General features: G+C 44.3%; 1 protein-coding gene across 1 annotated transcript in view; it reads left to right on the plus strand.

The window, feature by feature from the left end:
• Nucleotides 1-15,285, plus strand: part of NCOA5 (nuclear receptor coactivator 5) — a 29,578-nt gene extending 14,293 nt beyond the window's left edge. Inside the window, exons 3-8 of the mRNA XM_055438099.2 lie at nucleotides 5,617-5,943; nucleotides 7,829-7,965; nucleotides 9,001-9,127; nucleotides 10,938-11,137; nucleotides 12,573-12,893; nucleotides 13,362-15,285. Coding sequence (XP_055294074.1) covers nucleotides 5,617-5,943; nucleotides 7,829-7,965; nucleotides 9,001-9,127; nucleotides 10,938-11,137; nucleotides 12,573-12,893; nucleotides 13,362-13,951 — 1,702 coding nt within the window. The 3' untranslated portion in view covers nucleotides 13,952-15,285. The remainder of the gene's footprint in view (nucleotides 1-5,616; nucleotides 5,944-7,828; nucleotides 7,966-9,000; nucleotides 9,128-10,937; nucleotides 11,138-12,572; nucleotides 12,894-13,361) is intronic.
• Nucleotides 15,286-15,865: the final 580 nt, after the last annotated feature.

Below are 15,865 nucleotides of genomic sequence, written 5' to 3' on the forward strand. Positions count from 1 at the left end.
CATTGTTCACAGGAAGAAAAAAAAGCTACCTATAGCAAGTATTTCCCTTAAGTTGTAACTCTGTGTCTTCAGTGTTGCTACTTTTAATAAGAAAATTGTTTCTAAGCATGCTGGCAAGACCTTTGTAACACCTTATTTTGCTGTACTTTAACCTTGAGTGTCAAAACACCTCAGTATCCTTGGGAATTTTCACAGGATTATCACCTCTTCAAATGTCTCTCTGTAAGCCTCAGTTCTGCTGGCATTGCTCTCTGTTCAGTAATATGCCTCCCTAACGACTCCAGCTGTTGGAATGTGATTCTGAGGATACTGGCCCAGCCAAGCACAGAATTCTGCATCAGGGATCCCCACTCTGGATCACATTTCAGCCTGAATTCTCGTCATTTAACACTTGGACCACTTCATTGGACTCTGCTGTGCATATTGAGGACATTGCATAGTTACCATGCAAGTTGTCTAGCATTGGTGCTAGGCATCAGTCCTTAACCATCCTCAGAGACTGGATCATGATTCTAGTTGTACTTCAGTTCTGTTTCCATCTTCAGCTCAAGATGTCAACAGTCCAGGTTTTGGAACATATCCTTCTGCAGACATGGCCTCTAAGTGATATTCTACTTCCTAAACCTTCCTGCATGACCTGAGGAAAAGCAAATAGAGTTAACTTGTCTATATCGAGACCTCTGCAGAGAATGTCGGTTTTCGTGAAGAATGTTAGGCCTGGTGCCTCGTTGGTGAAAGTTGTCAAGGATTGGTTCATCAGAAATAATCTGGCTATTGTCAACTATGTTTCAGTTTTTTAAAAAAGAAAAAGCCTAACTGCAGACAAGTTTCTTACGTGGCCTGAGGTAATTTCTGTGTATCCACAGTGTTATTAAAACCGCTTGCTTCCTGGGTGTGAGACTGCCCTAGCTTTAGGTGGGCTTCACAACTAAAGACTCCAGGCTGTGATTACCTGTGCACTAACACTTAACGAAGATCCGTCAGTTCTCAGCAAGTGCCACCTCTCTACCAACACAAGAGTCACATTTGTGTTTGAGAAAATTATCAGTGCACTTCCTAGGGAGAAGCATGGGCACTTAACAAAATTTGGATCTGTAAGACACGATAGCTTGTTGCACCCCGTTATCCTTCCTGCACCCAACGGCAAAATTCTGTACGAGTCTGTTGTCTCTGTTTCTGACGGTAGCATGGAGCTCCTGGTGGGGGATCAGCTTCACACAGCAGCCAGCCGTTTAGAGAGTGGTATTTGTGGACAGTATCTGTGACAGAACAGAAGTACAAAGAGCTGATGGATTGTTTTTCAGGAGAAAAAAGGCTGGCTTTCCAATGAAAATATTCCAGTGAACAGAAGGAAAAAAGGAGATGCTGACAAAGAAAAGGACAGAGGCCTTCCTCCTGACCTTCTGAACAGCCAAGGCCAAAGAACACCATCCTGGGCTTTATCTCTCTAGCCAAAGAGAAGCTGAGTCCATCAGTTGTCCAAGAGCTATCAAATGCCTAGTGCTCCTCAGGAAGAGCAGCACTTCTACCAGGAGCGTATCACTTGCCATCTGAGCCACGGTCTTTTCCTGCATCCATCCCTCCTTACCTCTCAGGTGTTTGCAAATGGTGTGACTACCATTTCTCTCAAAACAGCAGCTCATTTGGCTTTACCCCCTCCTGCTGAATAGATGAGGAATTTGCGACAGAATCTTGGTGATGTTTATCAACTGCTTTCAGTTTGTTGGACTCTGGTTCTGAAGGTTTAACTGTTGTTCACTTTCTTTTTAGCTTCTGGTGAGCTAGAACCTGAGGGTACAGTGCATTGGTCTCCAGTTAAACAACTTTGGTACCATGGGATGATACAGTGAACTTCATTCTCCAGAAACTTGCTTCTAACCCACTTGTTATTTGAGGCCAAGCATCTTGTTCATCAGGCTTCATCCTTGCGGCACTCTGAATCATGCACACTGTACCATGTTTTTGTTATCTGGTTCTTATTTTGAGAAAGATGTTGGGGCCAACACCAGGATCCGTTTTGTTCTGGGGAGGTCTTTATTTGGCTCCTAAAGGGTTGTTTTGTTTGTTTTTCTCTCCAGAAGACAAGCAGTCTGCCATACTGCTTGTCTTTTGGAGAAAGGAAAGAAAGCTTTCCCTTTTCATTTTAGAGCCTTGCTATCCTCTCTGTCCCGGCTTCTGCTACTCCTTTGGTTCTTCTTTCCCTTGTGAATATCATCTCTTCTACATTTTTACCCAGAAGGTCATTAAGGGGGAATTTATAGTTTTGTTGCACATGGACTTTAGATTGACTGCTTACCTTCTCAAACTGGAAGCATGAACCTAGACTTTGGGAATCTAGGGTATTGTGGTCAACGTCCAGGAATAAACTCTCGACAGGTGAGTAAAGTATTTCAGTGGATTCAAAAGAATGAGAACCAGATGTGGCATTTGTAATTATCCTAAGGCTGTGAAAAGTGCTGTGAATTGGTGGTGTTATCCCTATCCCTACCCCCCACCCCGTTTTCTCCAGCCTACGGCTTTGTGTGTGGTCTGTGGTCTGTCAGGTTCATGATCTCTTTCAGTCTTGGTTGCCAAAGAGCACTTGAAATCTGATCCCACCTCTAATGACTTTTTTCTGACTGCTCCCCAAGGCAGGTTTATCTGCCAGTCATTAATCCAGAAATACTTTACAGTTGTCCCTTCCCATTGGATCCTAGGTGTTTGCCCACAATATACACTATATCAGATGTTACATATGTTGGAGGGGTTATATGACATAATAAAAGTTGAAGTAAGAATCTTGGTTACTCTGCACTTTATTCTAGTAGGAAAAATCTTTAGCCATCCTCGTTTAAATTCTCTGATCTCCCATATGTTTGCTCCCACCAATCGAGAGTACTTGTGAGCCTTAAAACATATGACAAGGACTTTTCATAGAAACAAAGTTGGCATTTAAATTGTTTTTGCGGTGACCACGTGGATGAAGTGAAAATGAGGTTTTCTTCCAAGCTGAGGGCATCATGATAAATGTCTATATGTGTAATCATGGTAGGTGACAAAAATATGAGGAAGACATGATGCCTTCTCTTGAGATGCTTACAGTTTAGTTTAATAATTCTATTAAACATTTACTGAACTCTGCTGTGTCCTGTGGATACAAAGCATTCTAGTGAGCTTACTGTTTGGTAGGGAAGCCATTGCAAACAAATAACTACAGAACAGTGTGATAAGTGCAGCAATAGAAATATGTGTGCGGAGCAAGACTCGTTTAACAGGTTCATGGAGTATCTGCTCTATGCCAGACGGCACAAGCCGATGTAGTGGCTTTATCTTGGAGTCAAACTGACAGCCCTTGTCCTCATGGACTTGCAGTCTAGTAGGGCAGACAGGCGTTAAACAAGTAAATTGATATGTGACATCAAATTGTGATAAATAACACGAGTGAAAACAGTGCTGTGAGAGAAGGTGGCCGGAATTTAGGGACCGAAGATAAAGTTTTAAACTAACAGAATCATGGAGTAAGGGATGCTTAAGTCTGAGACCTGGAAAAATGACTGTGGAGTAGTTCTTGCTGCACAATGAGAGGCATTGGGAAAAACCTTGACTAGTTACAGCTGAAAAGTCAATATGGTAAGAAAGATGCAGGGAATGGAATAAGGTTGGAGAAGACAAGAGCTGAGGCAGGGCAGAATTTTATTACCCTCAATAGAGATTTTGGACTGAATTCTAAATACTGTGGGAAACCAGTGAAGGGTTTTATATATTTAAAGATGTTTCTAGAGTAATCTAGAAGATTAGGAAACAGGCAAGAGCAGAAATGGGGAGACTACTTTAGAAGGCTCTGCTGTGGTTTAGGGGAAAGGTGGTTTGGGGTTGGCCTTCAGTGGTACCAGTGGAGATAAAGAAACATGAGCAGAATGGATATCAATTTCAGAGAAAACACATTTTGGAAATGTCATTGGAAGAGTGGATAGGGCTTTAAAGAAAGGATGACATCCAGTTTGCTGGCTTGAGCAACTGAGTAGGTAGATGTGCCATTTTTTGAGATGGAAATGACTAAAGGAGGGGCCTATTTGCTGGAAAAGATCAAGAGTTCAGGGCAGGTTTTACGGAGGAGGTAATCCTTAAAGCGGGTCTTACAAGGAGACATTGTAAAAAGGTAAATCAGATCTAGATGAATAATAGAAATAGTAAGTGCTCTAAGAGTTTAGCAGGAGAGATCAGCAGTTACTCAAGAGATTAGAGAATATTTTTTGGAAGACATGGGACATAAACTTGCCTTTGAGCATTGGGTGATACTTGAGTTAGTGCAGGAAAATCATTCCACGGTTGAAAAGTCATATGAACAGAAATACTGAAATAAGTCATGTGAGTTAAATCGTAAGAACAGCTTAAGTAGAACTAAGGAAGTTGGATCAGGAAATGAGGGAAAAATAATAAGTGGAAAGGGGCCATATTTGTTAGGGAAGAGTGCCCAGAAGCGTGATAGCCAAGCTGCAGTTGGTAACAGTTGGAAATCGATGGTTTATCTGGTATTTGCTGAAAGAATTGAAATCTGGAAGATTGGATTTTGGTTTTGTATCTCAAAAATTCTTGGTGGTGCCAGCATAGAATAAGGGTTTGGATTGAACTTAAAAGTCCAATGGGAATGAACAAGAAAAGCAAAGAATATTCAAGTAACTTGATAGGGAAGAAAAATCAAAGTTAGCTCTCAAGAACTTAAACCTTGGTTACTGGGAAGATGATTTCTGGCAAAAGTGAAAAGGTCTGACTGTGCCTGAGTGGGTTGAATAAGAAGTTTAATTTTAAACATGTTGAGAATGAATTCCCAGTGGGGTAGATTGTCTCATGAAGAATATTGAATCAGATCAGGCTGAACACCTGTGACTTCAAACACTCTTTTGTTTTTAAACAAAGAACACCTTGACCAGAAGGAACCAGGTTCTACACAAACTTTAAGAGAGACCACTACTCATATGTTAAGAAGATAGAGTGTTCCTGTACTTGACTGTGTGTCTCATATTGTACTTCTCTTTCTTTTTTCCCCTTTATTTGATTGATCCTCCTCAATGTTTTTTAAGTAACGTTTTCTGTACTTTTAAGGATAACTCCTTGAATCACCGTTACTTTGTATGAGATTGTGCCAGCCTTGTACGAGATTGTGTCATTTGCTCATTTTTTCTTCATGAGTCTTGCCCCTTATTATGACCACCCCCACGCACACACAACTATTCTCCCCTTTTAAAATCTCTTTCAAACAAGTTTGGTGGGAGGAAATGAATGAGGGAAGACCCTTTGACTTTGAAAACCTGTTGAGATAGAGATGATAGTTTGACATGTATACAGAATATTGAATTACCCCCCAAAGTCTGATAAACACTATGACCCCAGTCAAAACCCTTGGCTCTGGATCGTACATTCTTCCTTGAATATCCTAATCTTTGGAGATTCTAAAACCTGCTAATCTTTATTTGCTGACCAGATGGGTGACTATCCTTAAAATTTTAATCTTATTTTTCACTGACTGGTGTGTTTTAGAGAAAAATGCTTGGAGGGTGGGGGCTTTCTCCAGTAAAGAGCTCAAGGGTCAACTCCTTCAGTTCCTTTGTCTTAGCATATTCTTGCCCCCTCCCACAGAGATCCATATGGCTTTGGAGATGGTCGAGATACAAGACGTGATCGATCGCCCATTCGAGGAAGTCCAAGAAGAGAGCCCAGGGACGGTAGAAATGGCCGGGATGCTCGAGATGGCAGAGACATGCGAGACCCCCGAGATTTGCGGGACCACAGAGATAGCAGAGACATTCGGGATCACCGAGACAGCAGAAGTTTGCGTGATGCTCGGGACATGAGGGATCTTAGAGACTTTCGTGACCTAAGAGAGACTAGGAATTTTCGAGATCACCGAGATCCCATGTACGACAGATACAGAGAGATGAGAGACTCCCGAGATCCCATGTACAGGTAATCTCTACAGTCGTTCTGCTTGCTGGGTTTGTTTGTTTGTTTTTGGTAGCAGTCTTTTTTATGTTTGTTCTGCTGAACTAATTGAAAACTCTGTACAGCAGTGCCTTTCTCAGGCCTGTGTTTCCAGTGTCTATCACCATGAGAGATGTGCTGCTTAATAAATATTTGCTGCATGTGTGATTGAAGACGGATTTTGCTTAATGAATGAATCTGTGAAAGGCACCATCGTGCAAATGGAAAAAAAAGATGGGAATGCAAATTGTTGTGGCTGCGCAGGACCACAGGGTGGACGCACAGAGGGCCAACAGATAGGTGAAAAGACAGTCGACAGCCTCAGTTAGCAGAGAGGTGCAGGTCAAAGCCACAGTGAGACAGCACTGCCTGCTTACTAGGATGGCTTTCATAGTTTTTTTTTTTAAAGTGTTGGCGAAGTGTAGAGGAACTAGAACCCTCATACATTGCTGGTAGTAATGCAAAGTAGTATGACCGCTGTGAAAAAGTTTGGCGGTCCCTCAGAAAGTTAAATGTAGTAGAATTAATGATCCACCAGCTCCACTCTTGAATATACATCCAAAAGAATTGAAAAGAGGAACTCACATAGATGGGTGTGACTGTACATAGCAACACTATTCACAGTAGACAAAAGGTAGACACCACTCAAATGTCCATCAATAGATGGATTAAAAAGTATGATATATCCATACATTATATTATTCAGCCATAAAAAGAAAGGTCATTTTTGCAGCCATGAAATTAAAAGACGCTTGCTCCTTGGAAGGAAAGTTATGACCAACCTTGATAGTATATTAAAAAGCAGAGACATTACTTTGCCAACCAAGGTCCGTCTAGTCAAGGCAATGGTTTTTCCCGTGGTCATGTATGGATGTGAGAGTTGGACTGTGAAGAAGGCTGATCGCCGAAGAATCGATGCTTTTGAACTGTGGTGTTGGAGAAGACTCTTGAGAGTCCCTTATACTGCAAGGAGATCCAACCAGTCCATTCTAGAGGAGATCAATCCTGGATGTTCATTGGAGGGACTGATGCTAAAGCTGAAACTGCAATACTTTGGCCACCTCATGCGACGAGTTGACTCACTGGAAAAGACTCTGATGCTGGGAAAGGTTGGGGGCGGGAGGAGAAGGGGACGACGGAGAATGAGATGGCTGGATGGCATCACCGACTCGATGGACATGAGTTTGAGTGAACTCCGGGAGTTGGTGATGGACAGGGAGGCCTGGCGTGCTGTGATTCATGGGGTCGCGGAGAGTCGGACACGACTGAGCGACTGAACTGAACTGAACTGAAGTAGTGATAGACCTTAAAAAACATGCTACATGAAATAAATATTATGCTACATTGTCACAAAAGACAAATACATGTTTTCACTTATATGAAATATTTAGAAAAAGCAAAATCATAGAAAGTAGAAGTTACAGAGATCAGTTGTGAGTTTCTGTTCAGACTGTTCAGGATGATGAAAATTATTTTTATATATGTATATTTTTTTTATTTGTTCTATTTTTTAACCACAATTTTTAAAAGGCACAAGGAAGGAGGCTTGGGGTAGGGCCTAGAATGGTTCCTCAAAACTAATATCAATAATTACTACCAGTTATTTTGTGCTTACTTTGGGCCAGGGAGCTTCCATTATGCTGAGAGCGTTCTGTACATCCTCCCAGTCCTTTTGGAAGGTAAGTTAACTCAGTCCCAGCCACAGAGTTGATAAGCAGTGAGTCCCAGATACTAAATTTGTTTGCCTAATCCCAATGTTCTGCGCCTTACTATGTCTTCCTCACAGATAGCTGGGTCTTGAAGAATTCTCTGTATTTGATTTTTACAGGATAAAACCTTTAACTTTGTGCACATTTCTTTACCTTTTCAGGAGAGAAGGCTCTTACGACCGATACCTGCGAATGGATGACTACTGCAGGAGGAAAGATGACGCTTACTTTGACCGTTACAGAGACAGCTTTGATGGACGAGGCCCTCCAGGCCCAGAAAGTCAGTCTCGTGCAAAAGGTAAAGTAGAAAAAACAGTTTATTCTTATCACAAATAGAACACTTTATAAAAGAAAGAGGAAACTGGTAACCAGCTGGAAAGGAGCTAATGACTTGGCTAAGCAGTCACAAAAAGAAGAAATACAAATGGCCTGTTCATTTGTAGAGAGCATTCAGCTTGAAAATCGTTTTTAAAATGCAAAGTAGTACTGTCATCTGGTTTAGTCACCCAACAAGAAGAAATAAATATGCAATACTATCAGTAAGAAAAGAAATGAACTAAAGATTGGAGCTGACGAGGTTAAATGTTTGTTTTTTATTCATTGACCAAATAAATATAACTATCTGCATTACCTATGTTGTATGTGGGGAGAGTTGTTTTTATTTATAATTTTTACCTAAGAGCATCTATTTTTTAGGTAAAGACATGATTTTTAAAGCCTTGATTTTCTCAATATATTTAATACATCTTTAAGATTTTTTAATTGTTTTATTCCTGGTCAAATTAAGAACCTCATTTTTAGTTTGTTACAGAACTTTACTGCCTGGTTTTGTTTGGAATTTTTTGTTGTTTTTTTTTTAATTGCCTGCTTTTTTTTTTTTCTTAAGCAAATTACAATTACCTGTCAATAAGAGTCTTAAATGGTTGTCCCAAAAATGAAAATTAGGGTAATAATGAGATGCTATCTTTTGCCTATCAATTGGCAGGAGGTTTTTTTTTTTTGTTTTTTTTTTAATGACAAAACTCAGTGTTGGATTAAGATATGGCGAAATAGCACTAGGTGATCCACCCCAAAAAAAGGATGAATTAGTAACAGCCTTTCCTAGAGGACATTCTGGTAGCATGTATCAGATTAAAGCAGCCATGCCCTGTAATTCATTCATTCCACTTTAATGAATTTATAATAGTAAAAAAATAATAATTTTTTTAGGAGGTAGTCTAGAGGATTACAGTCTTTGCCTACAAGTAGTTCAGGATTGAAAATAAGGTCTGTGACTTACTTTTATGGAAAGGCACAGTCCATGTTTCAAAGTTTTCCCTGTGTCATCCTGCAGAGCGTCTGAAACGTGAGGAACGTCGTAGAGAAGAGCTCTATCGTCAGTATTTTGAGGAAATCCAGAGACGCTTTGATGCCGAGAGGCCTGTTGATTGTTCTGTGATTGTGGTCAACAAGCAGACTAAGTAAGAACCCTTCGGATTTTTCCTGAGTGAGGAGAAGAAGCAGAAGAGAAATTAGAAATTTAGTCTTCTTCTTGGCAGCTGTACACACTGCCAGGCTGTGTACTCTGGCATTGCTGTACTGTGTTAACCAGAGTTCTTTCAGTTGTAGATGACAGAAAACCCACTGCAAATTGGCTTGGGCCCAAAGGGAAATTTTTAGTTTGCTTGACTGGGACATTCAGGCATGGCTGCATTCAGGGTCAGCCTCTCATCAAGACTTGGTCTTTTGTGTTGTCTTCACTCTCAGACAAGCTTTCTACTTGAGAAGACAGAACAGCACTAGCTCTTGACATGTGTCTCCTTAGCTTAGCAAACCCGTGGAAAGACCGCTGCTTTTTCCTGTTGCTTCCACCTGAAGTCCTGGAATTGTTTCTCATCCCTGGACTATCACTGTGGCCAGCAGTGCTGGGATGCCCTGATTGGCCAGGGCTAAGTTATGTGCCCACCCATGGTGCTAAAAGTGGGGTTAACCCTGTGGCGCCGGTGCAGACTTGAGTGGAAGAGGGGTGCCTTCCCAAGGGAAAACCCGAGGGAGGATATGTCGGTCAGGCAAAGCAGTAGATGTCCCCTTTGTGAGAGAACCGCGAGTCCCTAATACTTTGGAAGGCATGTCTCTGCATTCGTCAGCCAAGAAACTGGCTTTCTTTGTGAAGTGCCATGGCCTTGCAGAGCTGTTAGGTGACCGTGCTAGTCAAGCCAGAGTTCACAGCACTGTTTTATTCTACCTCTGTTTCACATTCTTTCCTTGAAGAAAGCAGCTCAGAGGTGCAGAAGAGAGTGTAGCAGCTTGCAAGTTTGGCAGTAGCTATGTTCCCTTTCCCCAAGTGGTTAGTAAATAACTTCATATATTTTCTAGCAGTCTGGGGTTAAAGAGCTAATTTTCAAAGCAGAAGCTAGGGAAATAGGTGTTGAGACACCCAACAGCAGGCAGAGTTCACAGACTCTGGGCTGCCTTGTTTAGAAATAGATGCTGCTTTAACTTGCAGATAACTTTTTTGCCTTTTTATTTTTAAATGCATGATAATAGCTGTCATTTTCTGAGCACCTACTCTGTACTACTCCATGCTAAGCACTTTAAATTATTTTTCTTATCTTCATAGTAATCATGTTTCATGTGTGTTCATTCATCAAATTTTTTCTGTGTGTGGCAGGTGCTAGGTCCTGAAGCTGTAATGCTAATGAGCAAAACACATGGCCCCTTCCTCTTGTGAAGCTTATACCCTAGTTGGACAGATGACAAAAATAAATGTATTGGTGATGAGTCTTATAAGAAGAAATATATCAAGGATCTGATTTAGATGGGAGAGAAAGTTAAGGAAATGACATGAGCTGAGCCGTAATTTTCCTGTCTGATTGGTAAAGAAACTGAGGTTTGTAAGAGGTAAAGGGATTTGCTTAAAGCCTCAACTTTGCAATATTAGGGCTAAGATCCAAACCTGTCTCTAGCATTTAAAACCCGTGCTTTTTTCACTGTGGTGTACAGCCTCTGCCAATACAGAAATGTGCTACAAATCTTAGGCAACAGGATGGTGTTTAGGAATGACCGTCAGACTAGAGAATCAAGAGAAGGGCCTGGGGTACTATGTACTGTTCCATTGGGAACTTCTGAGCCAATATAAAGAGAAGGAATGGGTTTAGATTCTTGGAGCCTGAGGAGGGTGCTAGGGAGACACTGGTAGAGGTAGGATTTGAAGTCTTCTGGCTGAGGTGCCACTGTACAGATTGGGAGTTGATCAGGGAGTACTCAACTGGATCCTGTTTGTTTCTACAGAGATTATGCTGAATCTGTGGGGCGGAAGGTCCGAGACCTAGGCATGGTAGTAGATTTAATCTTCCTCAACACGGAAGTATCACTGTCACAAGCCTTGGAGGATGTTAGCAGGGGAGGGTCTCCCTTTGCTATTGTCATCACCCAGCAACACCAGATTCACCGTTCCTGTACAGTCAACATCATGTTTGGAACCCCTCAAGGTATGGAGGCCCCAGTGGGTTAGAATTCCAGAAGCTTCCAGATACTAGTTCATTTATTTTTTTATGGCTTACTCAGAAGCAGCAGGTATTAGGTAAAGGTAGTTCAGCCCAAATGTGGTAGGGCCCTTTTATAAGTGCATGGCAGAAACTTGCATAGTCATTCATTTGTTTGATCTTCTTTCATTGGATACAGTTCTGGACCTGCTGTGTATGACATTGTATTCAGCCCTTAGGTATGTGCAGTGATGTGTTAGCAAATGTTTAACAGCCAGTTCTGGGATGGGGACGGCGTGGTTTATAGTTGCTGATTTCCATGGTGTAAATACTCCCACCGTGTTCTATTTCAAGCCACCAACATGAAGTCACTTCAGGGCAAGTTGGGAAGAGAGGCACACAGTCTGCTCGCACCAGAGAGAGCCAGCTCCAGCACAGCTCTGGCGCACACTGCACTGAGTGTGATGGAGTCCCTGCTTTCACCAGACTTTGGGATGAGGGACATAGCATATGACAGGCAGTTAGGAGACTCTTTGTTAGTGTGGAGTCCCTGCTTTCACCAGACTTTGGGATGAGGGACATAGCATATGACAGGCAGTTAGACTCTTTGTTAGTGTGCTGGAGAAGCCAGTGGAGGGACTTTGAGACGAGGGAGGCGGCCTTGACCTCCTGGAGGCCCAGGATAGGTTCCCTGAAGTCCTTCCCTGAAGTAACTTTTAGTCATTTGCTCCCAGATCGTTGAGACTCAGTCAACTGATGCCTTGCTGATTGCTCTCACAGCACAGACTTTTCCCTTCTCCCACCACCCTGGGCCCTCTATTTGCCTGACCAGTTTTACCCGTAAGCTTAGAGTGTAGAAGCCTCTCCAGCAGGTCATTCGCCTCTCTGAGGAACAGTCCTCAAGATGTGTTAAGACATTTATCCCAAGTGCCAAGAAGTCTTCTCACCACCTTATAAATCTTGTTACCCAAGGGTGAGGGGAGGAGGTTATTTAGGGTCATAATTTGATCTTAATCCATAACCTTTGAACTGATACATTAAAAAATAGCTGTATCCTGAGGAGCGCGGTGGAAAGCCAGGCTTTACAGAAGGGCTGTTTGGACCCCCATGGCCTACCTCCTGTGGTTATTCTCCACATGGTCTTTTTGATTCTGTGAGAGACTGTCATGTTTCTCTGGTTTTTACTACATGTCTGTGATCTAAGAATTCCCCACAGAACTACCTCTCTACAAGGGTGTCTGTTTCCCACTGAAGAAATCCATTCTCTGTCTTCCGAGCTATATCCCCTCCCCCCGGCCTCTCCCCATCCCCGTTCCAAGGCTTTTTGTCAGTGAAATGGTTTTCTTGCTTGTTTGAGGTCAGGACAGGCTTGGTAGCGTTCAGCAGGTGGGCACTAAGATCTGTCACAGGAGAAAATCACTCCTGTCATTGCCTCCCGCAGAGCATCGCAACATGCCCCAGGCAGATGCCATGGTGCTGGTGGCCAGGAATTATGAGCGCTACAAGAATGAGTGCCGGGAAAAGGAGCGCGAGGAGATTGCCAGACAGGCGGCCAAGATGGCGGATGAAGCCATCCTCCAGGAGAGAGAGCGGGGAGGCCCCGAGGAGGGCATGCGCGGGGGGCACCCCCCGGCCATCCAGAGCCTCCTCAACCTGCTGGCCGACAACAGGTACCTCACTGCTGAGGAGACTGACAAGATCATCAACTACCTGCGAGAGAGGAAGGAGCGGCTTATGAGGAGCAGCACCGACTCTCTGCCTGGTGAGCTACGTGGCAGGGCCGAGGTGAAGTTCTGACTCTGCATTTCTCTAATCCCCAGGCTCTGTTGGGAGGGTGGCAGGCCCAGGGCTCTTCAGGGTGGGTAAGGGAAATGAGCCCACCCCATGGGTTTTCCTGCATGGGCCATCCGTGCTGGTGTAATAATGGTAACTTAAGATTTGGATACTGAATTCTGATCCCTGTAGTTAATGTGGTGGTGGGTGGGCTAGTATGGCTGGCTCCCTGGGATCCAAGATGGATGCCCTTTTTTTTTAAGTCGTTCTCTGGGGGAACTAAGCTGTTTACTGAAACCAGCCCATGCTGTGAAGTGGCCCCTTTGGGAAATCGGTGTTATAGTCTGTGTGCTGTGTGATTGATGTAATCAGTGATCGTTGTTCTTCCCTGGGCTGCTAAGCCTCCTGCCCATGGAGGGTATTTTTCAACCAGATACCTCCTCTTTCTGTCTTCTAGGCCCGATTTCCCGTCAACCACTCGGGGCGACCTCGGGTGCCTCACTGAAGACACAGCCAAGCTCTCAACCGCTCCAGAGTGGCCAAGTGCTCCCGTCTGCTACACCCACTCCAGCTGCACCCCCCACCTCCCAGCAAGAGCTTCAGGCCAAAATCCTCAGCCTCTTCAATAGTGGCACGGTTGCGGCCAATAGCAGCTCTGCATCCCCCTCAGTTGCTACCGGAAACACCCAGAACCAGAATTTTTCCACAGCAGCGAACAGCCAGCCTCAGCAAAGATCACAGGCCTCTGGCAATCAGCCTCCAAGCATTTTGGGACAGGCAGGATCTGCTCGGAACATGGGCCCCAGGCCTGGGGCTCCTTCCCAAGGGCTCTTTGGCCAGCCTTCCACCCTCCTGGCACCTGCCAGCAACTTGGCTAGCCAGAGGCCCGTGTCTTCCACAAGTATCAACTTTGACAATCCAAGTGTACAGAAAGCTCTGGACACCCTGATCCAGAGTGGCCCTGCTCTCTCCCACCTGGTTAGCCAGACCACAGCACAGGTGGGGCAGCCCCAGGCACCCTTGGGATCATACCAGAGGCATTACTGAGGCTAAATCTCAACTTCTCCCAGGCCCCTCTTACCCTGGCCTCCTACCTGTTGCGTTCTAAGTAGAGTTACTTGGAGGATGTTCTCTGCGCGTATCCAGGCCCACATCGAATGTCATAAGTTTCTACCACCTGCTCTCTTCTGCCCAAGGCTGTTGTTACTTATCCTTTCCAGAGTCAGAGTTTGTACTGCCTTGGAGGTGTATTTTTTGTTGGGGTTTTTTTTTTTTTTTTTTTTGATAGAAAATAAATATCTCTGGGGTCATGGGCAGTATAGGTGTCTGGGCTCCATTTGTATTTCATTTGTCTCTGTCAGGTCGATGTGGGGGCGGGGAAGGAAAAAGCAGCCAAGCCCCAACTGGCTGTGTTTGGGGTAGTGCTTTTATGGCGAGAGCCCTGCCTTTGTTCATTTTGAACCTCCCCAGGCTTTCTGGCCTCACACAGGCCCACCAGAGCATGAGCTCCTGCCTGTGTCCCTGTGCAGGGTTGTAGAGCCGCAGGCTGGGCTTGGTGGGCACGGTGCCAGTGTGCCCTGTCCCACGTGTGTGGGGGCTGCCTGAGGGGTGGTAAGCAGGCTGCTCTGGAGTTGTCGAAGAGGGGCCATGGCAGTCACTTTTCTGCCTGACCTAGAGTAGTTGATTCTTGGTTTTTCTCTTTTTTTTCTTTGTGGCTTTCATTGCCATGGAAGATTTTCCATGGACTGAACAGCACCGGTCACCAGCAGTTTAACCCAAACTGTGAATCTGGGCCCCAGCCACTCTTAACCCTTCAACATTGTCATCTTCTTCCTCACCGGTGGTAGCTTCATGGAGTTGGCTCTGAGAAGACCACTGCAGACTCTAGTGGTGAACACCCATTATTTCAGTGATTGCTCTGAGCTTTTGGCCCAGAAATTAGGCTCTTGTTCTGTTTTCTGAGCAGCAGGAGGTAGGGACCATTTTGATGTCAGACTTTTGGTAGCTGGACATGTTCTTGATGCAGGTGGCTATTCATAACTTGAGCCAGAGTGAAGTTACTAGAGGGAGGACCTCTGCCTGATGCTCTAAGTGGAGCCAAAGGAAGCTGCCTTCTCCCTAGGGATGGTGCTCCTTAGCGCCTTGTGGATCAATCTCAAGGGACCCCTGGCGGAGACACGGGAGAGCAGTGACTTCAGCTGAGTCCTTGCCAGTAGCTGAGTAAACATTGGTTTCCAAAACTCAAGGTCCCCAGATGGCAGTGTTTTATGTTCTGACCTGTTTGTGTTATATAGTGTTTTGTTTTTTTTTTCCTCTTTGGAACGCCTGTGTTGTTAATAAGATGAAATGATTACTTTTTAATTAAAATGGAAAAGTGAAAGCTGTGTTGTCTTTTATTGGGTGTGACTATCCGGAGGGCCTCTTTGTGGGCATTCCTTCCCAGAGCTTGTAGGTGAGGTTCCCGACAGCACTGACTGGTTTCTGTCTGTCATGGGGTCTGTCCTCAGCCTGCAGTCGGACCTCAAAACCTCTTTTAACCCTAGCTTCTCTCATACAGCTCACCTGTTTAGAAACTTTAACAGCAGTTCGGAGTAAAAGCCTGCTGGGCAGTTATAATGGTGTGTAAACATCCTTGTTTGTGGTAGACTTTCAGCGTGTCAGAGGCTTGTCCGCTTATTCTAACGAAAAGAGAATGGCGTGGAGGCCGTTTCTGACCAAAAGGCAGTGGAGAGAGGTGTGCTCTCCTGTTTTGATTTTGTCTCAGTTGCCAGCCCATTATGCAAGGGGTTGACAGAACCAGTGTCCCAGGTGGGAGCGCTGGAGAGCATTTCATAGAGCTGCCCACCAGGAAATTCGGGGTGGGTGTGGTGAAGTGCCTGGAGCAAGGCCGCCAGTAGATGAGGGATGAAGACGCCATCAGCGCCCAACCTGACCTGGAGGTGCTCACTGTCAGATGTTTGA

The sequence above is a fragment of the Moschus berezovskii genome, chromosome 15 (assembly GCF_049115385.1).
Source record: "Moschus berezovskii isolate FMDL1 chromosome 15, NW_MosBer_1.0, whole genome shotgun sequence".
Taxonomy (NCBI): domain Eukaryota; kingdom Metazoa; phylum Chordata; class Mammalia; order Artiodactyla; family Moschidae; genus Moschus; species Moschus berezovskii.